The sequence below is a fragment of the Camelina sativa genome, chromosome 16, assembly GCF_000633955.1.
Source record: "Camelina sativa cultivar DH55 chromosome 16, Cs, whole genome shotgun sequence".
NCBI lineage: Eukaryota > Viridiplantae > Streptophyta > Magnoliopsida > Brassicales > Brassicaceae > Camelina > Camelina sativa.
In genome coordinates, this window is record NC_025700.1 from 18015427 (window position 1) to 18031785 (window position 16359).

General features: G+C 37.4%; 7 protein-coding genes across 8 annotated transcripts; 3 read left to right on the forward strand and 4 right to left on the reverse strand.

Annotated features, from left to right (window-relative positions):
* On the forward strand, nt 2726-5037 carry LOC104751011. Its single transcript, XM_010472878.1, has 8 exons — nt 2726-3587; nt 3730-3804; nt 3884-3955; nt 4069-4149; nt 4229-4326; nt 4418-4543; nt 4636-4684; nt 4779-5037. Exons 1-8 carry the CDS (start codon nt 2739-2741, stop codon nt 4944-4946), a joined length of 1518 nt encoding a protein of 505 aa, XP_010471180.1. The 5' UTR covers nt 2726-2738; the 3' UTR covers nt 4947-5037.
* Nucleotides 5023-5835, reverse strand: LOC104751010. Its single transcript, XM_010472877.2, has one exon. The coding sequence runs from the start codon at nt 5801-5803 to the stop codon at nt 5264-5266; it is 540 nt and encodes a 179-aa protein (XP_010471179.1). The 5' UTR covers nt 5804-5835; the 3' UTR covers nt 5023-5263.
* On the forward strand, nt 5978-6622 carry LOC104751012. Its single transcript, XM_010472879.2, has one exon. The coding sequence runs from the start codon at nt 6216-6218 to the stop codon at nt 6615-6617; it is 402 nt and encodes a 133-aa protein (XP_010471181.1). The 5' UTR covers nt 5978-6215; the 3' UTR covers nt 6618-6622.
* LOC104751013 (hypoxanthine-guanine phosphoribosyltransferase) lies at nt 6730-8058 on the reverse strand. Its single transcript, XM_010472880.2, has 3 exons — nt 7704-8058; nt 7195-7359; nt 6730-7048 (listed from the first exon to the last, which is right to left on the reverse strand). The coding sequence occupies exons 1-3, from the start codon at nt 8004-8006 to the stop codon at nt 6947-6949; spliced, it is 570 nt and encodes a 189-aa protein (XP_010471182.1). The 5' UTR covers nt 8007-8058; the 3' UTR covers nt 6730-6946.
* On the forward strand, nt 8183-9477 carry LOC104751015 (UPF0544 protein C5orf45 homolog). The gene is made up of 4 exons (XM_010472883.2): nt 8183-8306; nt 8406-8727; nt 8812-8994; nt 9119-9477. The coding sequence occupies exons 1-4, from the start codon at nt 8253-8255 to the stop codon at nt 9367-9369; spliced, it is 810 nt and encodes a 269-aa protein (XP_010471185.1). The 5' UTR covers nt 8183-8252; the 3' UTR covers nt 9370-9477.
* Nucleotides 9433-12559, reverse strand: LOC104751014 (polyadenylate-binding protein 5). 2 transcript variants are annotated; one of them, XM_010472882.2, is made up of 7 exons: nt 12028-12559; nt 11065-11846; nt 10912-10989; nt 10730-10819; nt 10301-10624; nt 9969-10181; nt 9433-9878 (listed from the first exon to the last, which is right to left on the reverse strand). In XM_010472882.2, the coding sequence occupies exons 1-7, from the start codon at nt 12365-12367 to the stop codon at nt 9645-9647; spliced, it is 2061 nt and encodes a 686-aa protein (XP_010471184.1). In that variant the 5' UTR covers nt 12368-12559; the 3' UTR covers nt 9433-9644. The 2 variants fall into 2 exon arrangements, with proteins under 2 accessions (XP_010471184.1, XP_010471183.1); XM_010472881.2 differs by having other exon boundaries at nt 9969-10190.
* On the reverse strand, nt 14177-15895 carry LOC104751016. Its single transcript, XM_010472884.2, has 2 exons — nt 15451-15895; nt 14177-14764 (listed from the first exon to the last, which is right to left on the reverse strand). Exons 1-2 carry the CDS (start codon nt 15823-15825, stop codon nt 14555-14557), a joined length of 585 nt encoding a protein of 194 aa, XP_010471186.1. The 5' UTR covers nt 15826-15895; the 3' UTR covers nt 14177-14554.

The following is a 16359-nucleotide window of genomic DNA, read 5'->3' on the forward strand; positions in this document are numbered from 1 at the left end:
TTTTTTTTTTTTTTTTTTTTTCTAATTTAGGTGCATTGTTGTGGGTATAATTTGTTTAGGATAAAAAAGTCAAAATTAGGTTTCCCATTTCTAGATCCGTCCAACCAACAAGAAATATGGGGTTCAGCTATTATTATTAGGGGAATATAAACATAAACTTTCAAGAATTATAAGGAAAGAAGAAACTGAAGGTGTACTAGTTTTAAAAGATATCTATGAAAACTACTTTTGCAAGAAAAAAGAAAAAAGATATGAACTATTTTATGGGGTTAAAATTACCTTCATTTACTGAAGAATACAAAGTAATTTCCAAGAACTGACTGAAAAATTGATATTTGAAAACATTTTTAACAATGTTTTAAAATTTTTGTTTTGTTGGTGCAATACTCCAATTAGCAGTACCATAAACCTTTTTAAGTAGAAAGATTTGGTAAATGATGACAAAATAGTTAAGAGGATTACAAAAGATTACCAACTAGTCAACTACACCTTTACACTATTCTTTGTTTTTTAACGTCAAAAAAGTTGGAACATAACTTTTTTCCTCGTGAGTGACAGACAACTGGTAAAACAGAAATTTCAAAGGTAAAATAGTGTTACTAAACGCCATTGACATCATTTGTTTAACAGGCGAAGAAACAAAAACATATACCGATGGCAGATGGAGACATTTTCGCCTGTTGGACCTCCAGTTTTTGTAACCACAACAGCTTTGTGGTACATGTTACCACATGTTATTTGACGTACCCCCACAAATTAAGTCCAAATATTGATTCGTTGTTTAAATGTTGTCGTGTCGAATGCTCATTTGATCTGTGATTTTTATATAAACTTTAAGACCAAAGTTGAGCTCGTTATTACCGGAAGAGGAGATGATCGATATATAAACTATTAAGGTGGGGAGGAGACTTGTACCTCATACATACTCCATTTTTTAAACTTATCTCTATAGCGATGATTACCCTCGTTCATTATTTCACATACGTATCGTGATAAAAATTAATATCATAGTTTAACGCAAAACATATAGTTACACTTATATTGGTATTTTCTTATTGGTAAGAGAACAAGATAGTGGTAACATTTTGGAACGTTTATCCAACTTTTTCGATCGCCCAATATAAACTTGCATCTTATGTCAACCACAAACGTTTGTTTAGCCGAATACAGCCTAAATACTGTTAGGTTTTGTGACCACTAATCTCAATCTAAGCATCTATTAAATCAGTGTACTACGAGGGAACAATATTAAATTCGGATGCTAATCAGCAATCACTAAATTATTGGTTTGAGTTTTTTATATATAGTTTTATTTTATTTTTTATAGATACGATTGACAATGACTCACTGATTAATTAAACATTGAGTACGCATAATTAATTATTTCATTTCTGATAGGTGGCAAAGCGGCGATTAATCATAATACTCGATCGGTGAGTTTTTATTTGTATAGAGCTTTCATGATAGTCACAATTATGTAAATTAAATCGAAGTTATGATTTTGCCGTGCTGATGGGTTGTCGTCAGGTTAGAACTTTGATCATCACATAAACAAAGTACTAGTATGAAGCATCATCTCATCCCCACTTTTTTTAATAATGGGGATTTGAAATTATGCAGTTTGTCTAATCGTTGTCTAGTGTTTATTATTTTTCACTATGATCCAAATCCAAATGTATATATGAACAAAACTTCTTTTTCATTTAATTTTTAAAAAACTTCTGAATTTTGTGTACCATATTGAAATTGAATGCGAATATATTGTTTTTTATTGGCCGACGCAAACGATGTGTAAGCAATAGAGTAATTTCCTCGTACATTATTAAGTTTTATTCATTTTTATAGGATTTTACCATTAGGTGTTTTTTAGTTGAGTTGAGTATATAAAACAGGAGTGTTCATATACAGTTTTTGTTCGAGTTTTTAATTTTGTTTCTTCTTTTGGGGGCTCTTAAGCTTTGGTATGTAAAGAAAACCTTTATTAGTATATATTATTTTATTTTATTCACAGATATTATCACTTGACATATTTTACACAAATTATATCTACTTATGTACATTTGTTTAATAAATAATTCGGTAGATGATAATGATTTAAATTAAAAAGTAGTTTTAACTTTTAAGGATAAACTATAGATATGATTTAAAATATCATATTGGAAATAAATATGGATGATTTGTTATGGTTTTGGTTTTTATTCGAATTTGAATATCAATCAAAATATTTTTTAATAATAAATTTTCGTACATACCAACTTTTAGATGGTATGATGGGTTTTGTTTGTTTGGTTAGAATTTAGAATATGGTTTCTTTAGATATAAACCAACGAGTGTTCATTAAAATGTTCGTACATACCAACTTTAGATTAATACAGTCTCTAGAGACGTCGTTATGCATTTAAATCGTATCGCGCCGACCGCATTATTTTAAAACGTTATTATTAATAACATGAGTTTAATAAATGCGACGGTCCATTTAGGAACGACGGGTCCATTATTATTTGACATCTAACCACACAATTTAATTAGGTCCATTATCATATGTTTGGGCTTCTTTCTGAGCTGTCGGTCCTCTCTCCAATTCCAATAGCTGAGTGGGTTTCATTGTCACATCTAAAACTTAGTATCCCTATTGATAAGTTTTGTTAAAATAGAGGGCAATTTTGATAAAAGTGAAGAAAATAAAAAGATAAAAAGAACCGTTTGAAGATAAGAGAAGAAAAAGAAGAAAGAAAAAAATGCAAACGCTTCTCAGTCAGCCATGTAAGTCTCTTCTTCCTATACTCACTGCTTCGTCGTCGTCGATCCGTAGCTCCGGTGGTGATGTGAGAGAATGTATCAATTTTAGAGCATCGGAGAAAGCTTCGCAGTTTCGATTTTGCGAAACCCTAATCCCTTTTCGGTTTCGTAGTTTCGCAATTTGTCGCGATTTCGCTGTTCGTGGAGCTTATGGGATTAGATTTTGCTCACGAGACGGTGTTGAAAACGGAGGAATCGTTGCGGAGGAGGAAGAGGAGGAGCTTGAGCTATTGAACAAGCCGAGTCCTGTAGCGAAATCAGAGAATGAGAAGGAGAATGGTAAAGCAGCCGATGACGAGATCCTCGAGCCGTTTTTGAAATTCTTCAAACCGGAAGAAGAAGAAGGAGATGAATCGGAAGAAGTTTCAGAGGAGGAGGAGACTGGTAGAGTCAGTGTAGAGTATTACGATCCTAAGCAAGGTGATTTTGTGGTTGGTGTTGTGGTTTCAGGTAATGAGAATAAGCTTGATGTGAGTATAGGTGCGGATATGTTGGGAACTATGTTGACGAAAGAGATACTTCCTTTGTATGATAAAGAGTTGGATTACTTGCTGTGTGATTTGAAGTATGATGCTGAAGAGTTTTTGGTTAATGGGAAAATGGGGATTGTTAAGGATGGTGATGATGATGGTGGTGTTGAGATTGCGGAATTTGCTAAGCAAGGTAGGCCGGTGGTGGAGATTGGTACGGTTGTTTTCGCCGAGGTTTTAGGGAGGACGTTGAGTGGGAGACCTTTGCTTTCTTCTAGGCGTTATTTTCGGAGAATCGCTTGGCATCGAGTGAGGCAGGTTCTTTTCTTGTTCCTTGATTTTTTATTCGTACGCTGGATTCAAAGACTGTTCTTTGGTTTTGAAGTGTTTTGTATTGTTTAGATGCTGAGGTACTATCTATAAGGATCTTCTAATGAAGAGTGTAATTGTTCTGTGGCAGATTAAGCAACTTAATGAGCCTATTGAAGTTAAGATTACAGAGTGGAATACAGGAGGGCTTCTCACCAGAATTGAGGTACCTCGTCTTGAATTGGGCTTCACATGTGCTTAGATTCCATACCTCAAGTGTATCTTTTGTGTTTCTTTAATTTCAGGGTTTGAGAGCTTTTATTCCAAAGCAAGAACTGGTGAAGAAAGTGAACAGTTTCACTGAGTTGAAGGAAAACGTAAAGCAAGAGTTTCTTCTTCCACTATAACAATTTTGTTTTCTGCTGAATCGCAGTAGGCTTTTTGGTTACATGGTTCTGCGTTTTCTCAGGTTTTTTTTTTCGTGGTTCAGGTGGGTCGTAGACTCTTTGTGCAGATTACGCGATTGAACGAAGACAAAAACGACTTGATACTGAGTGAAAAAGTAGCCTGGGTTAGTTTCCCTTTTGTCTTGTCTTTATAAGAAAAACCCAACAAGGAGACTAATGATCTATCGCATAATGATGTCTCAGGAGAAGCTGTACCTTAAAGAAGGAACACTCTTAGAAGGAACAGTTGCCAAAATCTTACCATATGGAGCTCAAGTCAAACTTGGGGATAGTAGCAGAAGGTTAGTTAATGTTTTGCTTCCATAATTCGTCCTTCTTCTTAGTGACTATAGTTTTTGTATTCATTCCGTTTGCCAATACATGTTTCCACAGTGGACTGCTACACATTTCAAACATAACTCGCAGAAGACTTGGATCGGTAAATGATGTGCTTCAAGTGGACGAAAGCGTGAAGGTTCTGGTTGTGAAATCTCTATTTCCAGACAAGATCTCTCTCAGGTTAAAATCCTTCAACAGAAACGCAACTTCTAAAATTCACTAGTCCTCCTCGGTAACAACTAAACCATCTTCCTCTATTGTACTCTATACAGCATTGCAGATCTTGAAAGCGAACCGGGTTTGTTCATCTCAAACAAAGAGGTATAGCAAATCTTTTAATCTATGCACATAACTTATCCTCTTAATACCAATCACTAAAAACGCCATTTCATATACCGCGATTTTGTCAATGCAGAAAGTGTTTACAGAAGCTGAAGAGATGGCAAAGAAGTATAGAGAAAAGATGCCTTCAGTGGCTACAATCCCGATTTCTGATCGTCCTCCAATCACAAGCAGTTTCCCTCAGGGCAAGGATGAAGAAATCTATGCTAACTGGGACTGGTTCAAGTTTGAGAGTCAGTGACAAAATATTGTTAACCTGTTGTACAATGACTTTTTGTATTTGAAATTTTGGGACTATGTATTATTATGAGTAAATGTTTCCTCCTGATAAAGCTTGTTGTTTCTTTATAGAAAAGATGTATCTATGTAAAGATTAAAACACACAAAGAAGCTCACTGAACTTATAACAAGAGATTGTTTCATTGCTCTATTCTCTAATCCAAAAAAGAACAACAAAGGCTTAGGGCCTAAATTTATTGAAGCACATAAATATGATAAATAAATAGCTCAGTGACCAATCCGGTGAAGAAGATGAAAATTTCAGCTGACCTCAATGGATCATTCGTTAAGCTGTTGAAGCTCAGCTTTGAGCTGTTCGATCTTGAGTCCCATGGATCGCTGCAGAGAAGCTTTCTCTTTCTCTGTTACCTTTCCGAGCAAACCTTCAAACAACTCCAAAACCTCAGTCACGGCGGCTCTCGCGCACTCTGCCTCTTCGTTGAAGTAAACCGTCTCTTTCGAATCCATAGCCATTTCGATCTCCTCACGAGCTTCAGCAAACTTGAGGTTGATCTCGTCCACTACCTTGTTCACATCTGGCGGTGAGCCGCCGCCGCCGCCGCCGCTGCTGAATCTCCTCTGATTCTCGAGGAAGGACTTGGAGAATGACGCGTTTGGGGTACGGAGAATTCGTGAGCTAGTAGATGATGATGAAGATTCTGAGAGACTTGATTTCGAATAGTGAGACGGTGATGGACCTGAGACATAGGCTAGCGAGTTTATGGTGACCGGAGAAGATATAATGCTTAGATTCTGATGGATTCGGAGAGGCTTTCTGGTGAAGAAGTTCCGGAGAGTAATTGCTGAGTGAAGACGCATGGTTAGGTGTCTTCTGATATGAATCCGCCGGCTAGGTCGGCGGCGGAGATAAGTGGGGCAATTTGAGATTTTTGTTCAAAACTACTACAGGTTGCATCATGAAGACGAAGAGATCATTTGGGCCTAATGGGTTTCATAATTAAGCCCACCATGAGATCCAGAAGTCAGAATAAGACAGGTGATGATGGTCAAAGTCAAACTAATCAACCAAACCACAGAAGCACCTGAACCATTAATAAACTAGAAGGTTTTTAGTTCTCACTGACCTCTCCATTGGCGAACCACTCCATTTCCATTTTGACTTTTACGCAAACCAGACTCTTACATAAACCTTTGAGCTCAAACACAGTATCATCAACCCACAAACCCTTGAGCTGCAACACCAACAATCTTGCCTTTTAGACCACATCCAATGGATACCACCGTTCCACCATCTGGCACAAAGCCCCTTACAATATTCAAGATGGGTTTAGCCTCCGCAAGCATCCGTTTGGCTAGCCTTGCTTCTCGTTCGAAGAGGAAACTTTTTCGTTGGACTGCATGTTATGGCTCAAGGTATCATGACCCTGTTATACATCTCCAAAACGACAGGACTATGATGATGATGAACAATGGTGGTATTTATGAGCCATACGATGGTGAACCAAGCATGCTCTTGAGTGGGGATCAGAGACGAGGTCCGCTGTGGCAGAAGAACATTCTCATGGGAGGCAAATGCCAGCTTCCAGATTTCTTCGGTGTTATATTGTATGACGCTGATGGACAAGTTGTTCCTCCGGCCAAAAACTCTCTTCCTTTGCTCACATGGAAGTAAAAGAGAAAGGCTAAAACCTACTTATTATTTGTTTGTTTGCATCTATTTCTTGGAATATACAATGTATGGTACATTGCTCTATGATTTTCTATAATTAACAGATTTAAGGAAATATGAATTGTACGAAGCTCTTTCTCAAGACATTCATAAATCATAATATAACATATACACCAAATTGCATTAGCTTTTACATCAGAATCACAAGTGTAGAATAACTTTGGTGTGCTTTGAACAGTAATACAGGGGCAAGTCATAAAAGATGTCATGACTTTGGTGTTGCCCAGTCATATTTTAGAAGTATGAGCTCCTTTTAAGATGAACCGACTTTTTCAATTCATGTAATATTCAGGCTTCAATACGCCAATGTAAGATAGGTTGCGGTATTGTTCTGCAAAGTCCATGCCATAGCCCACGGCAAATTCATCGGGACACTGCGCATGTTCAAAATATACAACAACACATGTTCAACACAAAGCCATAGAATATATATTCTTAAGTGAGGCTAGTTCCTAACACCAACAAATAATTTTGTTTAAACAGACATATAATGATTAGAGAGAAACAAGAAACAGCTTACTTCAAAACCAACGTACAATTTGCCCTTTCCAACCAGCTTAAAATGAACCTTTCTTCTAGATGGCTTGTCTAGTAGAGTGCAAACTGAAACAGATGATGCCTTCTTCGCTTTCAAGTGCTCGATCAAGCAGTTGAGTGTATTCCCGGTATCCACAATGTCCTCAACCTTTAAGAAAACACATATAAGCTGGTGAACTAAAGAGGCGGTGAAATTTCCAAGATTAACAATACTATCATCAAATGAGCAACGTGAAAACATCAGATTAGTGTACTGTCTAAAATGTTAATTACATCACAATTTGCATATCTTCTTCTTCAAATGTTCAAAAACTCCATAGGTAAGACTTCAATATCAGTAACCATCCAACACACAGTAATTTTAAGCTGTAAAACACAAACTTTTCATGAAATCCATATGAATCTGGAAACTCAAGTTCTAAAGAAACTGATGAGAACACATAACACACCCAAATTCCAGAGAAATTTACATGAAGGGGGGAAGGAGATTACCAAGACAACATGCTTGTCCGTGATGTCAAGCTTCAAGTCAAATGAAATCCTAGGAGTTCCACTAGAGACAGTACCAGACCCATAAGACTCAGCTCTAATGAAATCGATAGCGATAGGCAAGTCCACTCGCCTAACGAGATCGGCCAAGAAGACGCAAGCACCGGTAGCTACACCGACGAACACTGGCGATTCCGATTCACCGGAAAAATCAGAAGTAATCTCGGATCCAAGCTGACCCACCCGCTCCGCTATTACTTCGGCACTAAAAAGCACCTTCTCTATGTGCTTCTCTTGCGCCATCATCTTCTTCACGAAAAAAGATTAGGATTTGGGATTTTAGGGTTAACTGTACAAAACGCGGGAGCTTAACCGAATCCGATACAAAATAGTCTGGAAATTGCCAACATATCAAACCGAATCTATTAAACCAAACCCGGTACAAAATTTCGCCAAATTGGCGCTAGAACCAAAAAAAAATTGAAAATTCATTTTAAATAAAAACAAATAATCGAAATCCCTAGAGAGAGAGAGACGCAGACGAAGACGAAGATGGCGAGTACAGTCTTCATCGCTCTACAATGTTTCGAGTGTTCAACGATGCAGGTTCAAACTCTATCGCTCTTTCTTCTTCTCTATCTCTGTTAATTTTGCGTATATTGGTTAGTTTTTTTTATAGGGATTTTGGTTTTGGGGATCGTATAGGTGAAGCAGAAGAAGAAGAGCAGCAACAAGTGGGTTTGTGTGGTTTGTAATCAGAAGCAATCAGTGAAAAAAGTGTTTGCTCAGGGTTATAAGGCTAAGGATCTTCGTTTCTTCGTCCAATCGTTTAATATGTCTCGCAAAGTTAGCGATGACGAGGCACTTGGTATTGTAGATTCGTGTTCGGAAGTTGATGTTAAAGTAGAGGTTGATGATGAGGAGGTTTTAGATGTTCGTGAGAAGAAGCGATCTGATTGGAGTGAGTACCTCGATTGCGATTTGTCAAATGATTGCTCGAGATTAACTGGAGGAGAAGAAGAAGACGGTAAGTCTAAATTGATGGAATCAGTTGTGTTAATTGGACATGTTATTTGTATATAGTCAAATTGATTTTGATATTTTGTTGTAGATGTGAAGATTGTGACTGAGATGCCCAAAGACATGTTCAAAAGGCCAAAGCTGATCAAATATTCTAGTCCTGGTGGATCATCAGCAGTGACAGGAGGAGGTGATGGTTATGGCCTTTTCAAGCCTCCCTTATCTAGACGCACCGTCAAAAAGCCAGATTTTTGTTCCGGGAAGAGGGGTTCAGGTAAAGCCGCTACGAATGTTGTGTAGTGTGTATACTCTCAGACACTGTTCTGGTAGAATGCATGAATGGTTTTTTTATTAACTAAGTGATGCTTTCAATAAGTGTGCCTTTGAATGTGTTGCAGATGAAGTAATGATGAGGAAGGAGGACATAGAACAGAGAGATTTAGAAGCAGAGTCAGAAAGAGATACGAAGCCAGCTTCAAAATGGGATGCCTACTTGATCGATGACGAAGGAGAACACCAGGCACCACCACGATTTGGTGGAAAGAAGGGATTGAAGGATGATGATGTAGGAGAATGGGACAAAGCAGTAATGGAGATGAGTACGGAATGCCAGATGGTGGAAGAGGAGGTACATCCAGATTTCATGTGACCAAAGGTATTAATTACTATGTTTAACCAGGCTGCAGATTATTAGATGATGCAAAATGTAAAAGATTCTGAAACGATTTAGAGATGCAAAAGGGTTTTAATTCATCAAGTAGACTCCAAACGAAACTAGAAAAAGAACTGTCTTAATGCTAAGAGTAAGAAACTCAAAACAAACCTATCAAAGAGAAGTTGCAAAGGAGAGAAAGAAAAAAAAACTAGTTAAGGAGTTCCTGTCTAAGAAAGCCAAATGAATATTGTCTTGAGTAAACAGTAGGTTCACTCGGTTGAGGAGAGAGCAAACTGGTCATCGACCGATGACCCAGTTGGTGGTGGATTTGCAGAGAGCCTGAGAACAGCCAGAGCCTCGGAGACTTTGGCCTTAAGAGCTTCAGGTGACTCAAGAAGGTGCAAGATCTCTGCTTGATCCATCTCCAGCAACATACCAGTAACTTTAGCTGCATGAACTGGCTCATGCTGCTCCACAAGTGGGTAAAGATTCTCCCCAAGCATCTGTCAAAAATTCAAAATGCAATAATATAGTTAACAAATCTACTAATAATGCAATGGCCAAAATACGAGAAAGATAGATAGGAGACAAACCTGTGGGTGTTCGTCGGGGCTAGCTGAAGCCAATTCAGATGTGAGCTTAGAAATGGGAATGATAGCAGGCTTGTGCGGGTGTTGAGGAGCATTGTGAGAGATTGCAGATGCATTCAATGGCAAAGGGATATTGCCTTGAGGAGCAGATGCTTCCATCCCGTTCCTCCTGTTGCCAACGCCTCCCATGTATCTCATTCCCGAGCTTGGGTTTTGCTGCAACATCTGACATTTCCAAAGATAAATAACAAATACCAACAAATTCAAGTTCGTATGATTGTTTTAAGATAACAAACTCGCTAAAAGACATATAAGAACTTATGATAAAACTTTACTTGTTGTTGCTGGAAGTGCTGCTGCATGTTACCAGGAAGACCACGCCTGAACCCGACACGGGGACCAGGCTGAGTTTGCCTTTGAAAAGGGAAAGGCATCATGAAGTTGGCCTGGCCTGCACCTGGACGCACCCCAGCCATGAACTGAAGGTTGTACCCATACCCCATAGGCTGTGACGGCACCAGACCTTGACCGTTCTGCCCTATGAACACTGGATGGTGTGGTCCTGACATTGGACCTCCTGGTGGGTGATGGTGAAACCCAGGCATTGGTGATGGAATTGGCGACATGGTCCCAGGTGATCTGATGTGAGTAAACAGACTCTGAAACAAGAGAATGTATACAAAGAGTTTAAAAATCAGTGTCACAAGGGTGCAATCTACAATATATAGTTCATACAGAGAAAGAGAAGTGGGCTAATTAAGAACCTGAAGGTGCGCACGTCTCTCTTCCTTGCGCTGAGCCAATGCAATGTAAAGAGGTTTCCTTCCAATCATCTTCCCATTCATTTCATTCAACTGCATATAATCATCATCCCCAATGAACATTAAAATTAGATTGAAATATATATGTATATGTTGAAAGATAGTGAATTCAGTTGGAAACTTACAGCTCTTAAAGCTTCTTCAGGATTAGAATAAGCAACAAATCCAAACCCTCTGCTCAAACCTTGAGCGTTCATCATAACCTAAATATAACAAAACGCTTCAGTTCAATGTATGCAAAATAAACTATTGAAGATCATGTAGAGATAATGAAAAACCTTGCAAGAGGTAACATTCCCGTACTCAGAGAACATCTCCTTGAGCTTCTCATCATTCACACTATCATCAAGGTTTTTCAGATACAGATTGGATCCTTGCAATTTCTCAATCCTGCTAAGCCTCTCTTGCTCAAACTTCCTCCTCAATTCCTCTTCCCTCTCCGACTTCTTCTGAGCCCTTCCAACAAACAACACATCCTCTCCGAGGCTAATACCATTCATCTTCTCAACCGCAACCGCAGCAGCTTCAGGGCTCTCAAAGTTTACAAACCCAAAACACCTAGATACCCCACCCTGGTCCTTCATCACAACCGCACTAGAGATATCACCATACTTCCCAAACGTCTTCTTAAGCTCAACATCAGTGATCTCTTTAGGGAGGTTCTTGACATAAACGTTGGTGAAACGAGGCAACGCACCGCTTTCACTACGGGACCTGTCCTGACGGCGAACAAAATGGCCAACAAAGACTTGCTTGTCATTAAGCAGCATGCCGTTGAGCTTGTCAATAGCAGCCTGAGCGGCTTCCTCTTTCTCAAACTGGACAAAGCCATACCCTTTCGAACGTCCCACCACGTCCATTGCAACCTTGCAAGAGAGAATAGTCCCGAAAATCGAGAATGTATCATACAAGGCTTTGTTATCTATCGATGTATCAAGGTTTTTGATGAACACGTTGCCTTTTCCACTCAACCTAGTGCTCGGATCACGGTTCGAGAGCATGATCCTTATAGGCCTGTCTTTTACTGGAGTGTAGTTGAGACTCTCCATCGCTTGACTCGCTGATCCAAGCAACCAAAAAAACACAAATTTATTATAATAACAAAACACCAAATAAGAACAAAAGCAAAACACATGAACAATATATACATTACAATCCTGTCGTGTCGTAATCCATAATAATAATATTAAATTCCTCAAAAGTGAATATAAAAATAAAAGAGGGATTATATAATTGTTTACCATCCTCAGGGTTAGAGAAATTGACGTAAGCGTAACCAAGAGAGCGACTAGTCGAATCACGACAAACCCTAACTGTCTGAACAGTAGCGACTGAACTAAACAGATCAAACAGATGTGCCTCATTGACACTCGGATCTAAATCTCCGACGTACAGCGACGAGTTTGGATGCGTTTGCAACGCTTCCGCAGCGACAGCAGCAGCCGCAACCGCAGCAACCTGATTCACAGCAGGGAAAGGAGCGGCCGCGGGAGGAGCAGGAGTAGTAACGGGCGGTTGATTAGGAACCTGATCAACCATAGCAGTCGTCGGGGCAATTCCAGATGCAACCGCCGCCGCCATAGCGTCTCTTGATGACTTCTAGGTTTTTTTTTTTTTTTTGGTTTGAGAGAGAGGCAGAGAGATTAATTCTTCCAAGTTTGTGTGGTTTTACAAAAAAAAAAAAAATTAGGGGAAGATTTTTTATGTTTTATTTTCCTTTTTATTATTTTTGTGTTTTTTCCTTTTTTGGGTTACTCCGGTGAATAAGAAAGAGAGGAGTAAAGAGACTCGAAAGGGTGCGACGAGTTTGGTGTTTGTATTTATACCATTCGCTAACGAACCGGTCCCTACGGATCGGAGTTCAATTTGACGTGGCTTTCTTGACCGAGTTTTATTTATTTATTATATCTGGATTTTTTCTGTGGGCCTATGGGTTTTTCCAAGTGCCACGTAAGATCCATGTTTTTTGTGTGTTTTTTTGCAGTAACATGAAGAGTATATTTTATTTAATCTTTATTCAAATGGTAACCTATTTTTTGGTTGTTTATGATTTGACCAAACTTTTGTTAAGTCACTTAACTCAAACCCACACGTAGAGAGGTACATTTCGAAAAAAAAAAAATTATAAAAAGTTTTGATTTAGGATTTGATGATTTTTGTACCAAAAAAAAGATCTGATATCATCTAATTTATGTTTTTTGAAAATAAAATTACACAGATACATAGTTATTTGGTTATATATTGAATATGTATGATATTGTAATTAGACTAATGGAATGCACAGACTTATTTAATTATTTTCATTTATTATTAGAGTTTAGGATAGTTTATGATAAAATTATAATTTTTTTTTCTTTGATGTATTGTGTGTATTATTTGGTGATATATTGAATATGTATGATATTTTTTGATCGAGTTTTTTTTATTATATCTGGATCTTTCTGTGGGCCTATGGGCATTTCTTGTTATTTTGACCAATGTACATTTGCCACGTAAGATTCATGTGTTTTTGTGTGTTTTTTTTTTTGCAATAACGTGAAGAGTATTCATTTAAATGGTAACCTATTTATTCATTGTTTATGATTTGACCAAACTTTTTTTAAGATATTTTCTTTTTTGACAAACTTTGTTATGGTACTCAATTCAAACCCACAAGTAGAGAAGTACATTTCGGAAAATAAATAAATTTATAAAAAGTTTTGACCACGATAGATACGGACAAACTCTTCTATTTGATTTAGGATTGATGATTTCTGTACAAAAAAAAAATCTGATATCATCTAATTTGTGTTTTTTAAAAATAAAATTACACAGATACATAGTTATTTGGTTACATATTGAATATGTATGATATTGTATATAGACTAATCGAATGCACATACTTATTTAATTATTTTCATTTGTTATTAGATTTTAGGATAATTTATGATAAAATTGTAGTTTTTTTTTCTTTGCTTTATTGTGTGTGCAACTTTTGAGAATTGGTACTAATGCCAAAATTCATTTAATCTAATCAAATTATATATATACTTTTTTTTTGGGATTTTGGATTGACAATTTTGGATGCAGAAAAAGTCTTCAGGGCATGTACGAAATTCATCATTCTTTATTAAAAGTTAATAAAAGAGTTCTCGTTATGTCCCAACTTTTGTCCTCCTAATAGCTTGGTACTTATTTTCTACTACAAATAAGTAATTTCTGTACTTTTCTTTTTAACTCATCAAAGAGATTGATGTTCATAGAGCTTAGTAGGTTACATACGAGTGAGGTCGACCAATTCATGTTAAAATTGCAGACAAATCATTTTACATATATACCAATTACCACAGTACAACAAAAATAATAATAAGAAAGTTATCATCAGGCTTGAAAGTTAATTACCAGGAGGCAGGAGCAATGTATATATTAAACATGGACAGGCTTTGTAGCTTTACTAATCTTTGTTTTTTAGAAACCAAGTTTCAGCTTCCATAAAGACCACACTGCATTACACATGGAAATGCAAAAAAACCATTAAATTTTAACAAGATGCAGATTGAGAAAATGCTTGCTCTCTCCTTGGTTCTGAAAGCAAGCAAATGGGTGCCTCAAGGCTTATCAAAGACAAAAGAGTGTTGCCAAAGAAAGGAACTTGTTGGGTTAAGACAAGAGAACCTCTATATCTTTTTTTTTTGGTCAAAGAGAACCTCTATATCTATGGTCGATGAAAAGACTACAATTTCGACCACATTTAAAACGAGACCTGTGTAAGGGGTCTGTGATATCATATCACCAGCCATACTTCCTTAAAAAATCTCTGGTTCTCTTCCTAGCTCGAGTGAATACTATTACTATGCAAGCGAGCACCCACGGAGGAAAAGTTCCAATGGAGATGTTGTTTTTGATCCACGCTGGAGGGTCTTTCAATAAAAATGTTATCAAGAGCGTAACAATCACGACTCCAAGAATGATTCTTGTGATGGGTTTGATCAGGGAGTCCTGAAAAACAAAAACAAAAAGTGTTCAAAGACATAGTGTCATCAGATGAATCACATGATTAAAGCTGCATGTTTTCAACGTTTTTTTCTCTTCTAATAACCATCGACCATAGTATCCAGAGACTTTCTTCTACTCCAACGAATTCAGAGTACCATGTCATTCATTCTAGTTTCTACATGCATCTTGTAAATCTATGGTCTTTTACACGCGTCTTGTAGTTCATAGAGGTGTAATTCCAAGAATTTGTTTACTTACAGCAAGAATAAAGTTAAGGTTATATGAGACACTGAATGGTCCGAATCCAATCCAAGTGAATTGAAAAATTCCAGGGCAATTGAAGAGTAAAGAAGCGTAGACTATTGATGACATGTATAACAAGCAAAAGAAAATCATAAACACAAATGAATGTAGAAAGCTAATGTCGAGTAATTCAACTATCCACAACGATAAAAGCAGGTCCAGCTGATGTATAGCAACACTTCTATCGTGACTTCCTAGGTGTTGTTCATTTGTAATTTCAACATTACTATGTCATATAGAACAATCCACCACAATTTCAAAACACTTCGTTTAAGAATCAGTTGCGAACTACAACTAAAAGCTAAGGAGATCGTTCTCTTTTCCTAATTCCTCTTGCCTAAGTCAAACTCACAATTCTACGATTCAAACATAGGAACAGAGATTACCTGAGGTTCACCGTCGATGTAAATGACGGCACCATCCCTGTAAGGCAGCACAGACCGGCCATTCCTAGGGTGAAATCGGATCGGAACAGCACGACCTTTCTCGACGTTGAAAGCGAAGATGGATTTGAGTCCATATTTCTCAAGAATAGATCGAACCTCGAGCTGGTCCTGCTCATAACCGCCGAGATTTGACTTGAACACATCGATCGGACCTTTTCCACTCTTATACAAATGGATCTCCACTTCCGGCATCTTCCCCGCCGCGGTCTTCGATCTCAATTCACCGTCCGGTTGAGACTCTTCTAACAGCGGTGTAGTCTCTTCAATCTCTTGCTGTGGATCTCTCTCCTTCTCGTTCTCCGTCATCGATGACATGACTTAACGATTCACCGCTCCGATCACTTTTTTTTTTCTTATAAAAATCCCAAGAAAGCAAAATAAATATTGGGCGAATGTCATAAAACCCACTTTCGGTTGAGTTCTGTCACAAAAACCTACTTTCCACTCATGGTATACTTTCGGTTCAGTCTCCTTCTTTTCTCTCTTTTTCTCTTCTTTTTTGTTGTTAACACTTTAACAAAGTAAAATATATTTATTTGTTATCATAAAACAAATTTTCTATTTATTTATGTAAAATATGTTATGATTATATATTTTCTACATTTTAAGATACATATTGCTATATTTTTTATGAATTTTTAGATTATACAGTATCCATCAGTCGTTGAACATTTGTTCAATTATAAGTGGATAATCAATTGCAGTATTGTTAATAGATAGTTACTTGTGTTTATTCATACAAAATATACATACATAAATTTGGTTAGATCTTTATCCATAGCATATTATCCATAACACAACATAGACCAAATAAGTACAAAACCCTTTAATTCTAAATTTTAAATCCTA

What these genes read in the sequence shown, in the direction of transcription:
- LOC104751011 (XM_010472878.1), top strand. Translation starts at nt 2,739, where the DNA reads ATGCAAACGCTTCTCAGTCAGCCATGTAAGTCTCTTCTTCCTATACTC. An exon ending in GGCTTCTCACCAGAATTGAG is followed by an intron (nt 3,805 to 3,883) that starts GTACCTCGTCTT and finishes CTTTAATTTCAG; the next exon opens with GGTTTGAGAGCTTTTATTCC. An exon ending in CCAGACAAGATCTCTCTCAG is followed by an intron (nt 4,544 to 4,635) that starts GTTAAAATCCTT and finishes TACTCTATACAG; the next exon opens with CATTGCAGATCTTGAAAGCG.
- LOC104751010 (XM_010472877.2), bottom strand. Translation starts at nt 5,803, where the DNA reads ATGCGTCTTCACTCAGCAATTACTCTCCGGAACTTCTTCACCAGAAAG.
- LOC104751012 (XM_010472879.2), top strand. Translation starts at nt 6,216, where the DNA reads ATGGATACCACCGTTCCACCATCTGGCACAAAGCCCCTTACAATATTC.
- LOC104751013 (XM_010472880.2), bottom strand. Translation starts at nt 8,006, where the DNA reads ATGATGGCGCAAGAGAAGCACATAGAGAAGGTGCTTTTTAGTGCCGAA. An exon ending in CGGACAAGCATGTTGTCTTG is followed by an intron (nt 7,360 to 7,703) that starts GTAATCTCCTTC and finishes GTTTTCTTAAAG; the next exon opens with GTTGAGGACATTGTGGATAC. An exon ending in AATTGTACGTTGGTTTTGAA is followed by an intron (nt 7,049 to 7,194) that starts GTAAGCTGTTTC and finishes GAACATGCGCAG; the next exon opens with TGTCCCGATGAATTTGCCGT.
- LOC104751015 (XM_010472883.2), top strand. Translation starts at nt 8,253, where the DNA reads ATGGCGAGTACAGTCTTCATCGCTCTACAATGTTTCGAGTGTTCAACG. An exon ending in TGGAGGAGAAGAAGAAGACG is followed by an intron (nt 8,728 to 8,811) that starts GTAAGTCTAAAT and finishes ATTTTGTTGTAG; the next exon opens with ATGTGAAGATTGTGACTGAG. An exon ending in TTCCGGGAAGAGGGGTTCAG is followed by an intron (nt 8,995 to 9,118) that starts GTAAAGCCGCTA and finishes AATGTGTTGCAG; the next exon opens with ATGAAGTAATGATGAGGAAG.
- LOC104751014 (XM_010472881.2), bottom strand. Translation starts at nt 12,367, where the DNA reads ATGGCGGCGGCGGTTGCATCTGGAATTGCCCCGACGACTGCTATGGTT. An exon ending in TTTCTCTAACCCTGAGGATG is followed by an intron (nt 11,847 to 12,027) that starts GTAAACAATTAT and finishes TGCTTGGATCAG; the next exon opens with CGAGTCAAGCGATGGAGAGT. An exon ending in GGAATGTTACCTCTTGCAAG is followed by an intron (nt 10,990 to 11,064) that starts GTTTTTCATTAT and finishes TGTTATATTTAG; the next exon opens with GTTATGATGAACGCTCAAGG.
- LOC104751016 (XM_010472884.2), bottom strand. Translation starts at nt 15,825, where the DNA reads ATGTCATCGATGACGGAGAACGAGAAGGAGAGAGATCCACAGCAAGAG. An exon ending in ACATCGACGGTGAACCTCAG is followed by an intron (nt 14,765 to 15,450) that starts GTAATCTCTGTT and finishes TTTGTTTTTCAG; the next exon opens with GACTCCCTGATCAAACCCAT.